Below are 14,785 nucleotides of genomic sequence, written 5' to 3' on the forward strand. Positions count from 1 at the left end.
AATTTATTTGTTTTTCTCTCATTAAAAACAGTCAATGGTCTCGGATAATTAGAAGGGTCTCACTTAAATATAAATTTTTGCTCTAGCACCCTTCACTGCGACGAAAAAGATCAAACCAAAAAAGACTAACGTTTACTGCACAGCTTTTTGGCTAGAATAGAACCGAGAAAGTTTCGGGAAAAATTCTGGGATAGCCAATTAATTTACAATTATAAAAAAAGAAAACTTCACAGTGTCAGAAAATATACTGGCAAGTGGATGCACATTCGTTGCCGCACGGTTGCTTATTTGCTCTAAACGTTCACTCAGTCCAATCAGAATAAATGGTTGTTTATCACAATTTAGGCTTCACTTATAACCTATTTATAGTAAGCAAATTAAAAGTGTCAAAATTTAAATTGATTTTTTTACATGGAAGTAGAGAGGCTGCACTAAAACTAAAAACCAGCATTATTACTGCAAAGATGAGAGGTACCACGACCACCATCCTATCTACTACCAGAAATTTCGTTTAAATTTTACCTAGCGCTAATTTAAACTGAATGCTAATTAAAGTGCAAAGATAAAACAAGTTTTAAACTACTAGCTTTTGTTTTCTAACTGTCGTTTGAGAGTTTAAACAAAATATTTTACTCTGTTTAAGAGTATACACGTTAGACACTGCATTCTTGTCTCCAAAAAAATTTCAAGTTCGGGGTAAAGGACAAGCATTTGAAGGGGCGGTATACCATTAGGCTACCCTGCCCCAAAAAATACTTTGGTTTCTGTTCGTTTCAAGTTTTAACATCGTTTCATAAATCTATGTAAAAACTTGTTTGTAATTTTCAAATTTAAAACCGTTCATAAAATCAGCTTTGAGGGAAACAATTTCGGTTCTAACACTTTCTAAGAAGTAAAAAATTGGTTACACAGATCCAAGAAATGCCGGGTGGGCATCAAGAGGATTCTTAATAAGGTAGGTGGTGCCAATATATGAGGAAGATACCATTCTAGAACAATAATCTTTAGATCGTTCAAGAAGAAAGGAACTCTCTTGGCCAATCTTGGTGGATTTAAATAATAATTTGATATGTAAAAATTACAATGTTTAAGTTTAAGGATATGTATTATAAATACCAAAAAATTACAAGATTTTACATATTTCCGTTGGCGGGGAGCAGAGTTCGTATACCAACGTGTAGCAGAATAATGTGGCTTCTTTTCGGTATGCCATAAATAAAATCATAATAAGTAGCTTTGTCTTTTAACAGGTACTGAAACAATAAAGTATTCTAGGACAAATTATGTACTTAGGAACTTTACGGTCGACTTAAGGTATCAGATATAATATCGTCCCAATATCCCCAATATATATATCGTCCCAATCATAGGCGGTCTCCCCCATTTTCATCTCATGTAAATATACCTCTAAAATATGATCTGTTGATAGAAATCTAACAGATTAATCATTTTTCTATTCAAAGTTCATTGAAAAACGGGAACTAATTTATTCTAGTCCCCTTATTATACTTTTTTCTTTTATTTCTTTGTTTTTTTTTGTTTTTTTTTCTATAACGGCATTGTTAAAAGTTAAAACAAGGCAAAATAGCTTCAAAATAAATATAGAATTGTCAAATGAATGGGCCTATAATAATATAGGCCCTCAAATTCCAATAGTGTTAATTTTCAAAATAGCGTTAATTCTTTACACATCTGAAGGAGTATTTTGATTAACATTTTATTCATTACCTATATTTTATTCTATATTTTAACTATATATTATATAACTATATATTTAACTATATATTAACTATATTTTATTCAAAACTATAAATCACTACTCAATTATTAATTATAAGTCCCTTACGAAATAATATAAAGGTACTAATACGTAGAAACTGAATTTAAAAAAAAAACAGTGGCTAAAACAAGATAAATTGAAAAAAACTATATACATATCAAGGCCGTACCAGGATGGGGACTATAGGGTTTGAACCTTCCTCCCCCAAAAACATTTTCGACTCAAAACGTAATAAAAGTGCAAAAAACCAAAATTTTTGATGTGGTTTTCAAAAATTTTGTTTTGTACCCTCCCCCCCCCTCAGCGAACCAAAATACGCCCTTGATACATATGAATTAAATACCTGATCAGCAATAGATGGCAAATTAGAATCTGACAAACGATTCAGTAATCCTTTCATAGTTCTGACTAAACGGGCTTTTTCCTCTTTGTTGAATACATCCGACTCAGCTGCTATAGCTCTTAATGCTGGAGGGATATATTTTCCTGTAGTAGAAGCAGAGTTACCAACTATTACATTTCCTTTTCTGTCTCGAAGGCGACCATAAATGTCCTCCCAAACTTCTTTACTTTCTGAATTATCTTCATTTTCATCATTATCACTTGCTGATTCTCTCTTCTTCCTGATGACTGTCTTTAGAATAATTTTCCTTCAAGGTCCTCTTCATCGCTCCCATTATCATCTTCTACATCTACTCCTTCTGAACCTAAATCAAATAAGTGTTAATCGATACAAGCTATTATCATATAAGTTAACCTTATCTACATTCCAATATTAAGAATACTTGAACGCGAAAAAGACGCCAAATCGAACAGTTTTGGCAACCTCATAAAAAAATAAAAATAAAATAACCAAGGATCACTAATAAATAAAAAAAAAACAAGAAAAAACAGAAAGCTAATCTTATACATATTATTTAGTTTTATTTTTTAAAAGTATAAATTCTAGTAAAAAAAAAAAAAAAGAAAACACCATTAATTCAAGCGAGAAAATAAATTTTTCCGGCGATGATTTTCTTTCCTTCCTCCAATGTTTGAAATGCTTTAACGAAAAGAAAAACGAATAATAATCGACGGGACCAAAACCCATTTTACTGGATTCTTCTCTTAAATTTAACAAGTTATGTATTCTTGAAATTTAAGGACATTCGGTAGCCTAAAGTTAAGAAGAGAAAGTGGATAAGAATAAATGTAAAACCTTGTTCAAAAGTAAAGAAAATAAAAAATAAAAAAAGAAAGAAATTCCCACCTGTTTTTTGTAATATAACTTCTAATCAAAAGTAAAGGAAATATGTGGTGGAAAAACCACATAAATTTTGGCATTTTATTAGGGTAGAAGGAGTAGATCAAACGTTGTGCGATTAGGGAAGCAATTACGACGGTACAATAAGTTAAAATTAGAGAAAACATCTCCATAAAACAAGAAAAGCATAACACTGATCAGTCACAAACTTAAAAATCTACCATAAAATGCTTTTTTGAGGGGAAAATTAGTAATTAGTAATGAATCGAGATTTAAGCAAGCTATCAATGAGATAAATAAAATAAAAGTGATCTCAAACAATAACAGGTCTTCAATTAGAGACTTGGGAGAGTACGCATTTAACCCTGTGAACCGCCTTTTGGTTCAACTCTGAGAAGTCACAAAGTTAAAACCCTCACACATTTAGTGCTTTTTTGGGAGAAAAGATACCGATTATAAATGACTTAGGATTTAGGCAAGATATCCATTACACTATTGAAATTGAACTCATCTAAAACAATAACAATTCCTTAAATAGAGACTTGTGTGAGTACATACTTAACCTTATGTAAGTAAATAAAAACCGATTTAATCCAACACAAGACTTACAGGGCTAGGTCCCAAGATGTACATGATTGTTTAAATCCGTTTAATTAGTTTAAACAGACCAATTAATTCAAACTGATTAATTAAACAGTTCATTAAAACAAGTCGTCCATGAACTATTCAACTAAAACTGATACCAAGCAATAACAGGTCCGAAAATTGAGGCTATTGAGTAAACGTCTAGCCCTACGCACACGATGTAACTAAAAAGTGATTTAATGGAATGTGAAATAAAATCCATAGTGAAACAAACTGAACCTGTGTCTGAAAGACATATAAGGCTAATTCCCAAGAAGTAAGAATTTCATAAGAAATTGTTAAAAATTTTACGAATTAGGACATTTTATAATTTAAAATTAAGATAAATCAACAAAATATGCACCTAAAACTTTATGTCTAAACAGCACTGGGCTAACTGCAAAAACAACTAGCATTTTAATAAGAGATCGTGTAAATGAACAACATTTTTTTGTTGGTTTTAGCTGAAATTTGTAAACTGAATAACCTAAGCCATATTAACTTTATTTTTAGTTTGTTTTTTATTGTGAGTTCTTTTTAGTCTTTCTTCTTTTCAGTCTTTCGTTAGTCTTTCTAAGCCATATTAACTTTATTTTTAGTTTGTTTTTTTTTATTGTGAGTTCTTTTTATTCTTTATTATTTTAAGTCTTTCGTTATTCTTTCTAAGCCATATTAAATTTATTTTTAGTTTGTTTTTTATTGTGAGTTCTTTTTAGTCTTTCTTCTTTTCAGTCTTTCGTTAGTCTTTCTAAGCAATATTAACTTTATTTTTAGTTTGTTTTTTATTGTGACTTCTTTTTAGTCTTTCTTCTTTTAAGTCTTTAGTTAGTCTTTCTAATCCATATTAAATTTATTTTTAGTTTGTTTTTTTATTGTTAGTTATTTTTAGTCTTTCTTCTTTTCAGCTCAGCCAAAATAGTGATCTAGTCTGTAATGTTATCATATCACCTAAATAAATTCTTAGTTTTCATTCTAGTTATTGTCTTAGCAAAAAGTCCCCATTCTACTTCTTTTTTTGTAAAAATAAAAAAAAATTTACTAAAAAAAACGACTTATTGAAGTAAATAGTAGCAACTAAAACAACTATATGATCGAAAAAGATTGATACAATTATATTGATAGTTCCAAAACCTAAACCAAATTTGTTTTCTAGCGACAATCTAGATTAAGAACAAATAGTATCGAATGTAAAAACTAGCTTTCCACAATCATGTCAACCATAGACGGCAATCCAGATTGAATTTAAACTTTTGTGCCAAATTTGTAAATCCCTCTGTTGCACTGCAAATCTTTAAATTTGTTTCAACAGCCTGGATAGTCACAGGAAAACGCCTGAAATGCGATCAATCTAAATGTATCTATCGAATTTGACTTTCATACCTGACAAAAGGAAGAGACGAAAAAAGGACTCTAGAAAGGGTTTTATTGGAAAAAGATTATGCCCAAGGTTGCTATTCTTAAACGGCTACCAAGTTTGAATGTTTACTGTTATAAATAGTCATATCATTATTAAAACTAATAAAGTTTACAGTAAAGCATGAAACAGTTTTATTAGAAAACTTGAAGGAGAGTAGCACTTCTTTTAATACTATAGTAAGTCCCCTTCGGTAGCTATTTAATGTGTAATAGGGGTCTGTTGTATGATTTTAATAAGCTTTACCTACTTTTTTCTCAACGTTTGTAAGTTTTGGGCTTGTTTTGTTTTTTCAAAATTTCCAGTGATTTCTCTTCTTTGGTTTTATTTTCAGATTAAAGCAAGCAATTCATTTCTGATGGATAGTACCTTAGATTAGGTACAGTCAATTGTGTCAATAATACAAAGTATTAGGTCAAATAGGGTGCTTTATCAACCTAATATGCATATCAAGCATCAGTTTTAGAAACATTCTAAAGATTTGTGATTGTTAGAACACGAAATTTTGACAAAACAATTTTCAACAAAAAATAGGATAATTCAAATGATTACCGCTAAGTTTTTTGTTTTAGCTTATTTTTAATTTATAATAGTTTTCTAGAGCACATTTAAAAAAAAGAGGGAGGTATAGATAAAAAAGAGGTGAATAACACTTTTATTTTGATTGTATTGGGAAGCATACACATTCTTTCACCATGATTAAGAACTAAAGTAATCTAAAAGAAACTAATCATAGGCAACGCTATCGCGCTGCCTAAGTAAAGGACAATGTTGGCACAATGTATTATTTTTTTTCTTTAGACCAGGGCACTTCGTACCGAAGGAGTTGTTGCAAAAACTTCAAAAAGGGCTCACTCGATTGGAAATTGGAGTGGCTTGTGCCCTTTTTAATAGTCAAAGGTGATTGGAAGACCTTCCACGCCCACCATTTCCCATCAAACATCCAATCAAAATTTTGAGATAGCCATTTTGTTCAGCGTAGTTGATTTCCAGATAGAAATTATGTTTTGAGGAGGAAACTCCCCCACAACCCTCAGGGCAAGGGTTGTAAGTTATGCCCTGGGGGCATATCAGTTTTTATAGAAAGCTTTGTCGTAGAAACATCATAATGGACTAATTTAATTAGCAATTGAAAGGACTATTATCCTTTTTAATAGTAGGAAGTAATGGAAGGAAAACTGAACCTCCTCTTAGGCCGACCTTTCTCCCAAGATCAGTTCAATCAAAATTTTAAGAGTATTATACTGTTAAGCTTAGTCAAAAGTCCAGGAAATTAGGTCTTTGAGGATGACAACCCACCAACAGTCCTCAAGGCAGGGTTTGTAAGTTATGCCTTGGGGGCATATAAGGTTTTTATAGAAAGCGTTGACGTAAAAACTTCAAAAAGAGCTCATTTGATTAGAAATTGAAATGGCTAGTCCCTTTTTTAATAATCGAACGTGATTGGAAGGCAACTAACACCCCTTCCACGCCCACCATTTATCCAAACACATCCAATCAAAATTTTGAGATAGCCATTTTGTTCAAAGTAGTTGAAAGGTCCAAAATTATATCTTTGAGGATGACACTCCCCCAGAGCCCTCAGGGTAAGGGTTGTAAGCTATGCCCTGCGGGCATACAAGGTCTTTATTGAAAGTTTTGTCGTAAAGACTTGAAAAAGGCTCATTCGATTGGAAATTCAAAGGACCAGAGCCCTCAAGTCAAGGGTTGTAAGTTATGCCCTGGGGGCATATAAGGTTTTAATAGAAACTGATGTTGTAGAAACTTCAAAAAGGGCTCATTCAATTGGAAATTAGAAGGGCTTGTGCCCTTTTAAATAGTCGAGTGATTGGAGGATAACTAAAACCCCTCTCAAACCCACCATTTCCTCACACATCCAATCAAAATTTTTAAATAGCCATTAAGTTCGACATAGTTAAAAAGTCCGAAAATTATGTTTTTGAGGATAACACGCCCCCCACAGCCCTCAGGGCTAGGGTTGTAAGTTATGCCCTGGGGGCATACAATGTTTGTTTTTTTTATAGAAAGCGTTGTCGTACAAAAATTCAAAAAGGAACTGGAAATCGAAACGGCTAGTGCCCTTTTCAATAGTCGAAAGTGATTGGAGGGCAAGTAACCCACCTCTCACGCCATCATTTCCCCAAACACATCCAATCAAAATTTTGAAATAACTATTTTGGTCAACATAGTTGAAAGGTCTGGAAATTATGTCTCTGAGGATGACAACTCCCTCACAGCCCTCAGGGCAAGGGTTGTAAGTTATGCCCTGGGGTATTTAAGGTTTTTATATAAAGTGTTGTCGAAGAAACTTCAGAAAGGGCACATTTGATTGGAAATTGAAAGGGCTAGTGTCCTTTTTGATAGTCAGAAGTGATTGGAGGGCAACGAACCCGCCTCTCACGCCCACCATTTCCCCAAACACATTCAATCAAAATTTTGAGATAGCCGTTTTGTTTAACGCAGTTGAAAGTTTTGGAAATTAGGTCTTTGAGGAAGACAACTCCCACCCAACCCTCAGGGCAAGGGTTGTAATTTATACCTTGGGGGTATATAAGGTGTTTGTAGAAAACACTGTCATAGGAACTCTGAAAGGGCCAAATTGATTGGAAATTCAGGGCCGTAGTGCCCTTTTTAATGACTAGAAATTATTGAAAGGCTTTACATTTTCATAGTAAACATCGATGTGGGTACATTGTATTACTATTTTTCTTTTTAGACCCGAGCACTTTGTATTGAAGGAGTTGTCGTAGCAATTTCGAAAAGGGCCCACTTGATTGAGACTAGAAAGGGATGATGCCCTTTTTAATAGTCGAAAGTGATTGGAGGGCAACCAGTCCCCCTCCCACGCCCACCCTCTTATTTGCCCATTATGTCTAAAAAATAAATGTTGCCTTAATATTAAATCAAAATGCATTGTGTTAATGCTAATTCCCAATAAAGCATCTCAGCAGTATCCCAAGAATGACTTAGGATATTATGTTCAAACTTTTGGGGCTATTTCTGCTCTTAAAATTTAACCAAATCAAAATAGCGTAAGTGTATCCAAGCTATCAAAGAAAGTAAACAGATTCTTTTTGCGAATGGTATCAAGTTTTCTATTTCAAGTCAACTAGAGGAGGCATGAAACTAAATTAAACATTACTATTTGTGTCCAGAAGGGTGTATGTTGTTAAAAATTTCTGAATATTTTTCTCCAGCATACAAATAGCAGGCCAAACTATGAAGTCTTTAAAAAAACGAAAAGAATTAAAGTATTATTTTCTTTTTCCCTGAAAAGACTATGTCAATATAAAACGAACAGAAATTGACTAAAAAAAACTTTTTCCACAAAATAAGTTTTTCAAAGAAAAGTAAAGAACTCCATTAAATCCAAAATTAGCAAAAATAAAATCAAATAATCTACTAAGCGTGAAGCTACCACAAATCAGCATCGATAAATAAATGAAACCCAAAACGAACAGAAATTACAAATTCTTTGATTTATTAAAGTTGTAAAAATATATTTTTTTTTTATTTTTTCAGTAAAGTGCAAATTATGTTCTGGTCTTGGGAAGGCATAGGGGTTTTGAGCCCAACTTATGTTAATTTCTGCTCGTTTTGAGTTTGACTCGGTTATTTATTGTAATTTCTGTTCGTTTTGGGTTTCATTTATTTATCGATGCTGATTTGTGGTACTTTCACGCTTAGTAGATTATTTGGTTTGATTTTTGCTCATTTTTGGTTTAATGGGGTTCTTTACTTTTCTTTGAAAAACTTATTTTATGGAAAAAGTTTTTTTTAATTAATTCAAACAAAACAAGGAGCAGGGCTTTAAAAATTTGCAAGGGTCTGGTGCTAAACAAAATAACGGAATAATAAATAAGTGAAATTCAAAACTGAAATTAAACAAAAGAAATTAGAATAAATGGTTGGTGAAACAATGAATAGAGAGAAACACTTAAGCAAAAATCCATAAAATCACATACCCAGATATGATCTTAAAGCACCACAATAGGCTAGTTTATTACATTGCTTTAATTTAAAAAAACAACAAAACTTCCAAAGATACTTTTGGAAGGATCAACCTATAAAATAAAGGACTGGTGAGCTTCGCCCATTCAATGACGGGCATGAGTACTATAACGTAAAGCTATAGATCCAACAGAGTGAATAATTTATATGGCGAGCACATTACAAATCTATTGGTTGTTTTTTGGATGTTCACAAGAGTGTATGTGTTTTCTCCAAACATACACAAGAGTGTATGTTTTTTTTTTTTTTTGTTTTTTTTTTTTTTTGCCAAAAGCATGCTGTCAATAGGTTTCATTAAAAGGTGACAAATTTTACAAGTAGTTAGATAAGTACACCCTGTTTCACTCATGGCTCCGGAATTGAATTAGAATTTCCCAAAGTTTTTCTTTTTTGTTGGGGGGAGGAGAGATGCAACTTAGAATTTTAGCGGAATGGGACAAAACATGTTTTCTCTGGCCCTCAAAAAACAGAATATTCCATGTTGTTGTTTTTTTATTACCTGTTGTCAAACAAGCCCCTTGGCTAGATAAAGGAGATGATCGTTAGTTTTGGCGGAGGTGGGGTCGGGGGCAAGGCAACTTCAAATTTTTTGTCGAGGGGGGCGGGGGGTTCGCAGATTCTCTTAAAACAGAGTATGCCTATACCATTCTTTTTACATTCTTTTCTTCTTTTTTTAATTTCTATGGAGAGCATATTACAAATCTATTAGCTGTTTATTGGATTTTCATAAGAGTGTATGTGTTTTCTCCCTTTTTTTTTTTTTTTTTGCCAAAAGAATGCTGTAACTAGGTTTGATTAAAAGGTGACATTTTTTACATGTAGTTAGATAAGTACATCCTGTTTCGCTCATGGCTCTGGGAATGAATTAGAATTTCCTAAAGTTTGTCTTTTTTGTTGGGGGGAGGAGAAATGCAAATTAGAATTTTAGAGGAATGGGACAAAACATGTTTTCTCTGGCCCTCAAAAAACACTATATTCCATGTTGTTGTTTTTTTAATACCTGTTGTCAAACAAGCCCCTTGGCTAGATAAAGGGGATGATCGTCAGTTTTGGCGGAGGTGGGGTTGGGGGCAAGGCAACTTCAATTTTTTTTTCGGGGGGGGGGGGGTGAATTTTCCGCAGATTCTCTTAAAACAGAGTATGCCTATACCATTATTTTTTACAGGGTCAAAACTAGCATTCCTGGTGTTCTTATGGCTTCAGGATGGAGTTGGAACTTTCAGAAAAATTTTCCTTTTTTGGGGGTTGGGGGGTGGGGAATGTATGGGAACATAGGATTTTGGAAGAAGGGGCTAATTATTTTTTCTCCAGTCCCCACAAAACAGTACATGTTATGGTTTTTTTCTTTTTCATGCATGTTGTCCAATAAACTTTTCAGCTAGATTTTCAGCATAATCTTCTGCTTCTTCTTAGCTATGCAGTATAGGAGATTAGAAAGTAGTGACGGAAATACATTCTAAGACCAAACTAGCTATACATGACCTATGAAACAAAGAAGATAAAATACAATAAATGAAAAAATAATAAAAAAAAACAGAAAAAAATGAGGGTAGTTTGAGCCAGCAAAACAACATGAAGAGAAATTAAGCAAATATTTCGACAAGGACCTCCACCAAGTCGTCCTCAGTGCCAAATCGAAAAAAAAATCTAACCTTTTGAAGTGGACTTCACGAGAGACAAATAGAGACATGTGTTTACTTGTCTCTCGTGAAGGCAGCTTCAAAAGGTTAGATTGTTTTTTGTTTGTTTTTTTCGTTATTTTCTTTTCTTTGTTTCATAAGTAGTGACGGAGGATCGTAACTGTGAAATAAAGATCCAAAAGAACACAGACTTTAAGCATTTGCACCATAACCAGTTATGATTCTTACCGTAATAGGACTATCGTTGCAGGTTGAGGGGGTTTCAGGGTTAAAAAGCGTTTTTGAAAACTTAAACAAACAGGAAATAACACAAACTGAGGTACCTGTATCATCATTTTCAGTCTCTTCTTCCTCTGCAGTAATATTTTCTCCTTCATCATCTGTACTGAGATCTGTATCTACTTCACTTTCCCTCTTCTCTCCATCAATTTCCTCCGGGGTCTCTTCCATTTTAACCTTTTTCTTCTTTCTAGTCTTCTCATCTTCTTGATCTGATTCTATGTCAGACTCTCCTCCAAAAAACGCACTTTCTTCTTTAGCCAGAGCTTTTCTTTTGTCTGGCTCACACATCTCAAGAACATAGTCAAGACCATCCTCTGAAAACGACTTTGGCAAGCCCTTGGATTTTCTTTTATTTAAATGAAGCTTCTTTTCTAATTGTTTAATAATTCTTTCTTCTCTCTTATTTTCGTCTCGTAGTTGCTTCTTCCGTACTCTTTGAACTTCTTTCTGATGAATCTCAAATTTCTTTTTACCCGAATCAGCAGCATCATTGTTATTGCTAGTAAGCGTTTTTTTCCCATTATTTACTTTTTCGTTTGTCTTCGTTGTTTGTTTTAAGTCTTTTCGTTGTTTCTTCTGAAAGACTTGAACAGTACCTGCAAGTTCAACTTCATTCTTTCTTTCGAATTCTTTACTACCACCAGCTGAATTATCTGATATTCCTAACGAAGATAGAATCTTGTCTGCAGCACGCTTCATAAAAAAGCTGTTTTTCTTTTGCTTCTTTTCTATTCTGTTAATTTTTCGCAGTTCTTTTCTGAATTTTGGCTTCTGTGGATAATTGAAGTTAGGACGACCTACAGCTTGTCTTTTGCCCATTGTTTGACTATAAAAGGAAAAATCATTTAAATAGTGAAGCAGACAAAGCACTAACCTGATCACTTTTTCATCAGTTTTTATCACAGGCGTGCAGTAGACATGAATTTAAAACAAAAAAATGAGAGGGAATAGCACTAACTCTAATGGCCAAAAGATGCAATACTAAGAAAATAAAATAAATTAACTCTAGCGTTCCTTGTAGCATTTTTTTCATTTCAGTGTTGAATTTTGCCTGTTTTCATATATGTTTCATTCAATGATCTTCAGTTCATGTGTCATCTCATTAACAACAAAACATAAGAAAAAACAAATCAAGCTGTTCCTAAAATACTGGAAACTATAGTAATCCCTGTAAAACTTAAGCAGGCTGGAGGGGGGACAGGATTCAGAGGAAATTATTTTCATACTGTTATATTTGTCTTACTGTAGTTTTTTCCAGCACTTCATATTTCAAAAAAGGACTTCTTAGAAGCTTAGAAGTACCTGCACCCTTAATAGATCCACCTCTTTTGCCAGCTTCAATAAATTTGTCCACTTTTCCGCCTTGTGTTGTTTCCTGGAAATGTTGATGTCGCATTGTTTTTTTGACTGTTTATGGATTTCCTTATTTAGTTGAACTCTACCAAGTAATTACTTACTTTACGAGAAATGAAGAGAGAGGATCAGAAAAAAATATTTAGCTTCTTAGAGAATTCTATAATAAATATTAACTTTTTTTTCTGATTCAAAACAATCAAGGGAATGAAGTACCTAAAAGTCACTTTGTGAGCCATAGCATTGATTAACCACCACAAAGACAAAGGATCCATTACCAAATTCTTCCGGGAGACAAGTTATCATCGAGACCTGTCAAGAATGTGTGGTTTTACTCTAAAATTTGACCCGAAAGACAACAAAACTTTTAAGATTCTTTTGTCGGCGATCTTGTCAATAAAAGTGGAATTCCCAAAAATGGAAACACAAGAGGAATTCCCAAAGCGAGCAAATTGCTCATATAATAGTTCCTACGAGCTTATTTATAGTTATTTCCGAACAGATATGCTAGAACATTTTCAGAAACTGCCCTTTCCTGAACTTTCAAAAGAAAAGTCTGTTTAATTTAATCCAAAAAACAAAATTCCCACTTTCTGGTGACGTAAATCTCATTAAAATTGAATATCTCTGTTTCAGCACAAAACGCTGGAAGTTAAACAGTTTCTCCAAGATTTCCTGAAAGTTAGGAAATTTGCTTTTAGTTTTCAGTCTTTTACTCGGCTCTCTTATCCGACACGAATTTAGGATATCTTATCCTACATAGCTTGGCAATACAAACTAAAAAAGATTATAACGGACAAGATAGGGTGACCCTTAAAGGAGCCATCTCAACTTAATAGTTCAATCATTTAAATACAAAAGCCACATATAGGATAGGTAGCCGTTTAAGGTCACTAAAAAGCATGTTATGGGAAGTAAAGGAGCTAACTCCCAGCTCCTGCAACTGAATGGGTTAAGCGCATGGGTAAGATATGAGTACCGTCCTATGTACTTGCCAGATCTCTCTTAGATACTTATACTCCTGCAGAGCGGTTGAAAGTGAAATCTACCCTTTGATGCATGTTTCCTTCAAGGCTTCATTGGATCTCCTAGAGACATTGGGTTCTAGAAAAGGTTATCTGAAAGTTCTGTGACAAAAAGAGCTATGCTGATCAATAATGATTCATTATTTAACTTCATTATTGAGCTATGAATTAAACGAACACATCGATGCCTTTTTTATGCTCTTTCCAAATTTAGTCGTCGTTTTGCTCGGAAATTAAAACGGACCCTTTAAGATGATACCTTTTCTCTTATTTTTGGCTATAGAATTGGGTTAAAATATTGGATAAAAACTTATTGATAAAAATTGATTATGAATCAATTTTGATAGTTCTTTTAAGTTATATAATCTAAAGACATCGGTTCATCATGATCCAATTGAAACAACAATTTATAAATCTTTTAAAAGTTATCATAGTTACTTCAAGCCATTAGCAATACTAAAGTTTAAATCCCTGTAACAGTAAACTGAATCAACTGTGACAAAATCAAGAAGCAGAAATACTCATGGGAAATATAAAGTTTGAGCTATATATTTGAGTATTAGGGGGGCGGGGGGAAAATATAGCTGAGCTACAGTCGCAATGTATTAACTACGATTATTCTGCATATTATGAAGTAAGGATTGTTTTCTTAACATGTTTCCTTCTCAACAGCCCCAATTCTAGGCCTCTACCAAGTTGTTGGTCTAAGACAGGAAATTCAAGCTCCTGGAAATGAATTATGAGCTTAAACTATCTCCTTGGAAGGTGTTTCCAAGCTCATATCTCTACTGCTTCCATAACGTCCTTGCCAAGGCTTAGGAAACAGCATAAAGACAAATTTATACCTGTTTTAGTCTTGGGAGAAAATAAGTTTTTCTGTAATTTTAGTTTGAGTCGGATTTTCTTTTACTCTAGGTTCTAGCCATAATATATTAATTTTAAATACGTAATAATTGGAGGCGTGATAGATTATTGAGTCGATCTTTTCCCCATTAATCCTTTCAGTTCAACATTCTGTTGAATTTTGCTTCATTTGGTAAGTAAAATGAAGTTCTTTTCTCTTTTCTTTCAGAATTTTATTTTTCATACAACCTTTTATCTACAAATGTATTTCGTTCTCGTGGACAGGTTTTTTACTTACTTGCCTTATCTTCGACTTAAATTGAATATATGTCGAAGTCTCGGAAAATTGTTTATTTGTCAGATCGAAAGAATCTAAAAAGGGCTGGTAGCTATCAAGGTGTACATACAGTTAAAGCAAGTAATAGGAAAGCTGGAATGTGAAAGATTGGTAGCCTAAATCAGCCGCACTACAATGTAGCAGCACTTCTCTATTTCTTCTAGGGAGTAGATTAAGGTATAACTAATATAATAGCTTCAGAATGCACGTGACTGCTAGGCTACCAATCAATA

At 33.4% G+C, this 14,785-nt stretch overlaps 1 protein-coding gene across 1 annotated transcript in view; it reads right to left on the reverse strand.

Moving 5' to 3' along the window:
- Positions 1-14,785, reverse strand: part of LOC148956165 (nucleolar MIF4G domain-containing protein 1) — a 65,332-nt gene that overhangs the window by 36,539 nt on the left and 14,008 nt on the right. The window contains exons 2-3 of the mRNA XM_089089546.1: positions 10,941-11,820; positions 2,124-2,414 (exon numbers count right to left, since the gene is read on the reverse strand). Of these exons, the coding sequence (XP_088945672.1) occupies positions 2,124-2,414; positions 10,941-11,813 (1,164 nt within the window). The 5' untranslated portion in view covers positions 11,814-11,820. The remainder of the gene's footprint in view (positions 1-2,123; positions 2,415-10,940; positions 11,821-14,785) is intronic.

This window comes from Artemia sp. Qi Xiang Cuo, chromosome 1 (assembly GCF_049724085.1).
Source record: "Artemia sp. Qi Xiang Cuo chromosome 1, ASM4972408v1, whole genome shotgun sequence".
Classification (NCBI taxonomy): domain Eukaryota; kingdom Metazoa; phylum Arthropoda; class Branchiopoda; order Anostraca; family Artemiidae; genus Artemia; species Artemia sp. Qi Xiang Cuo.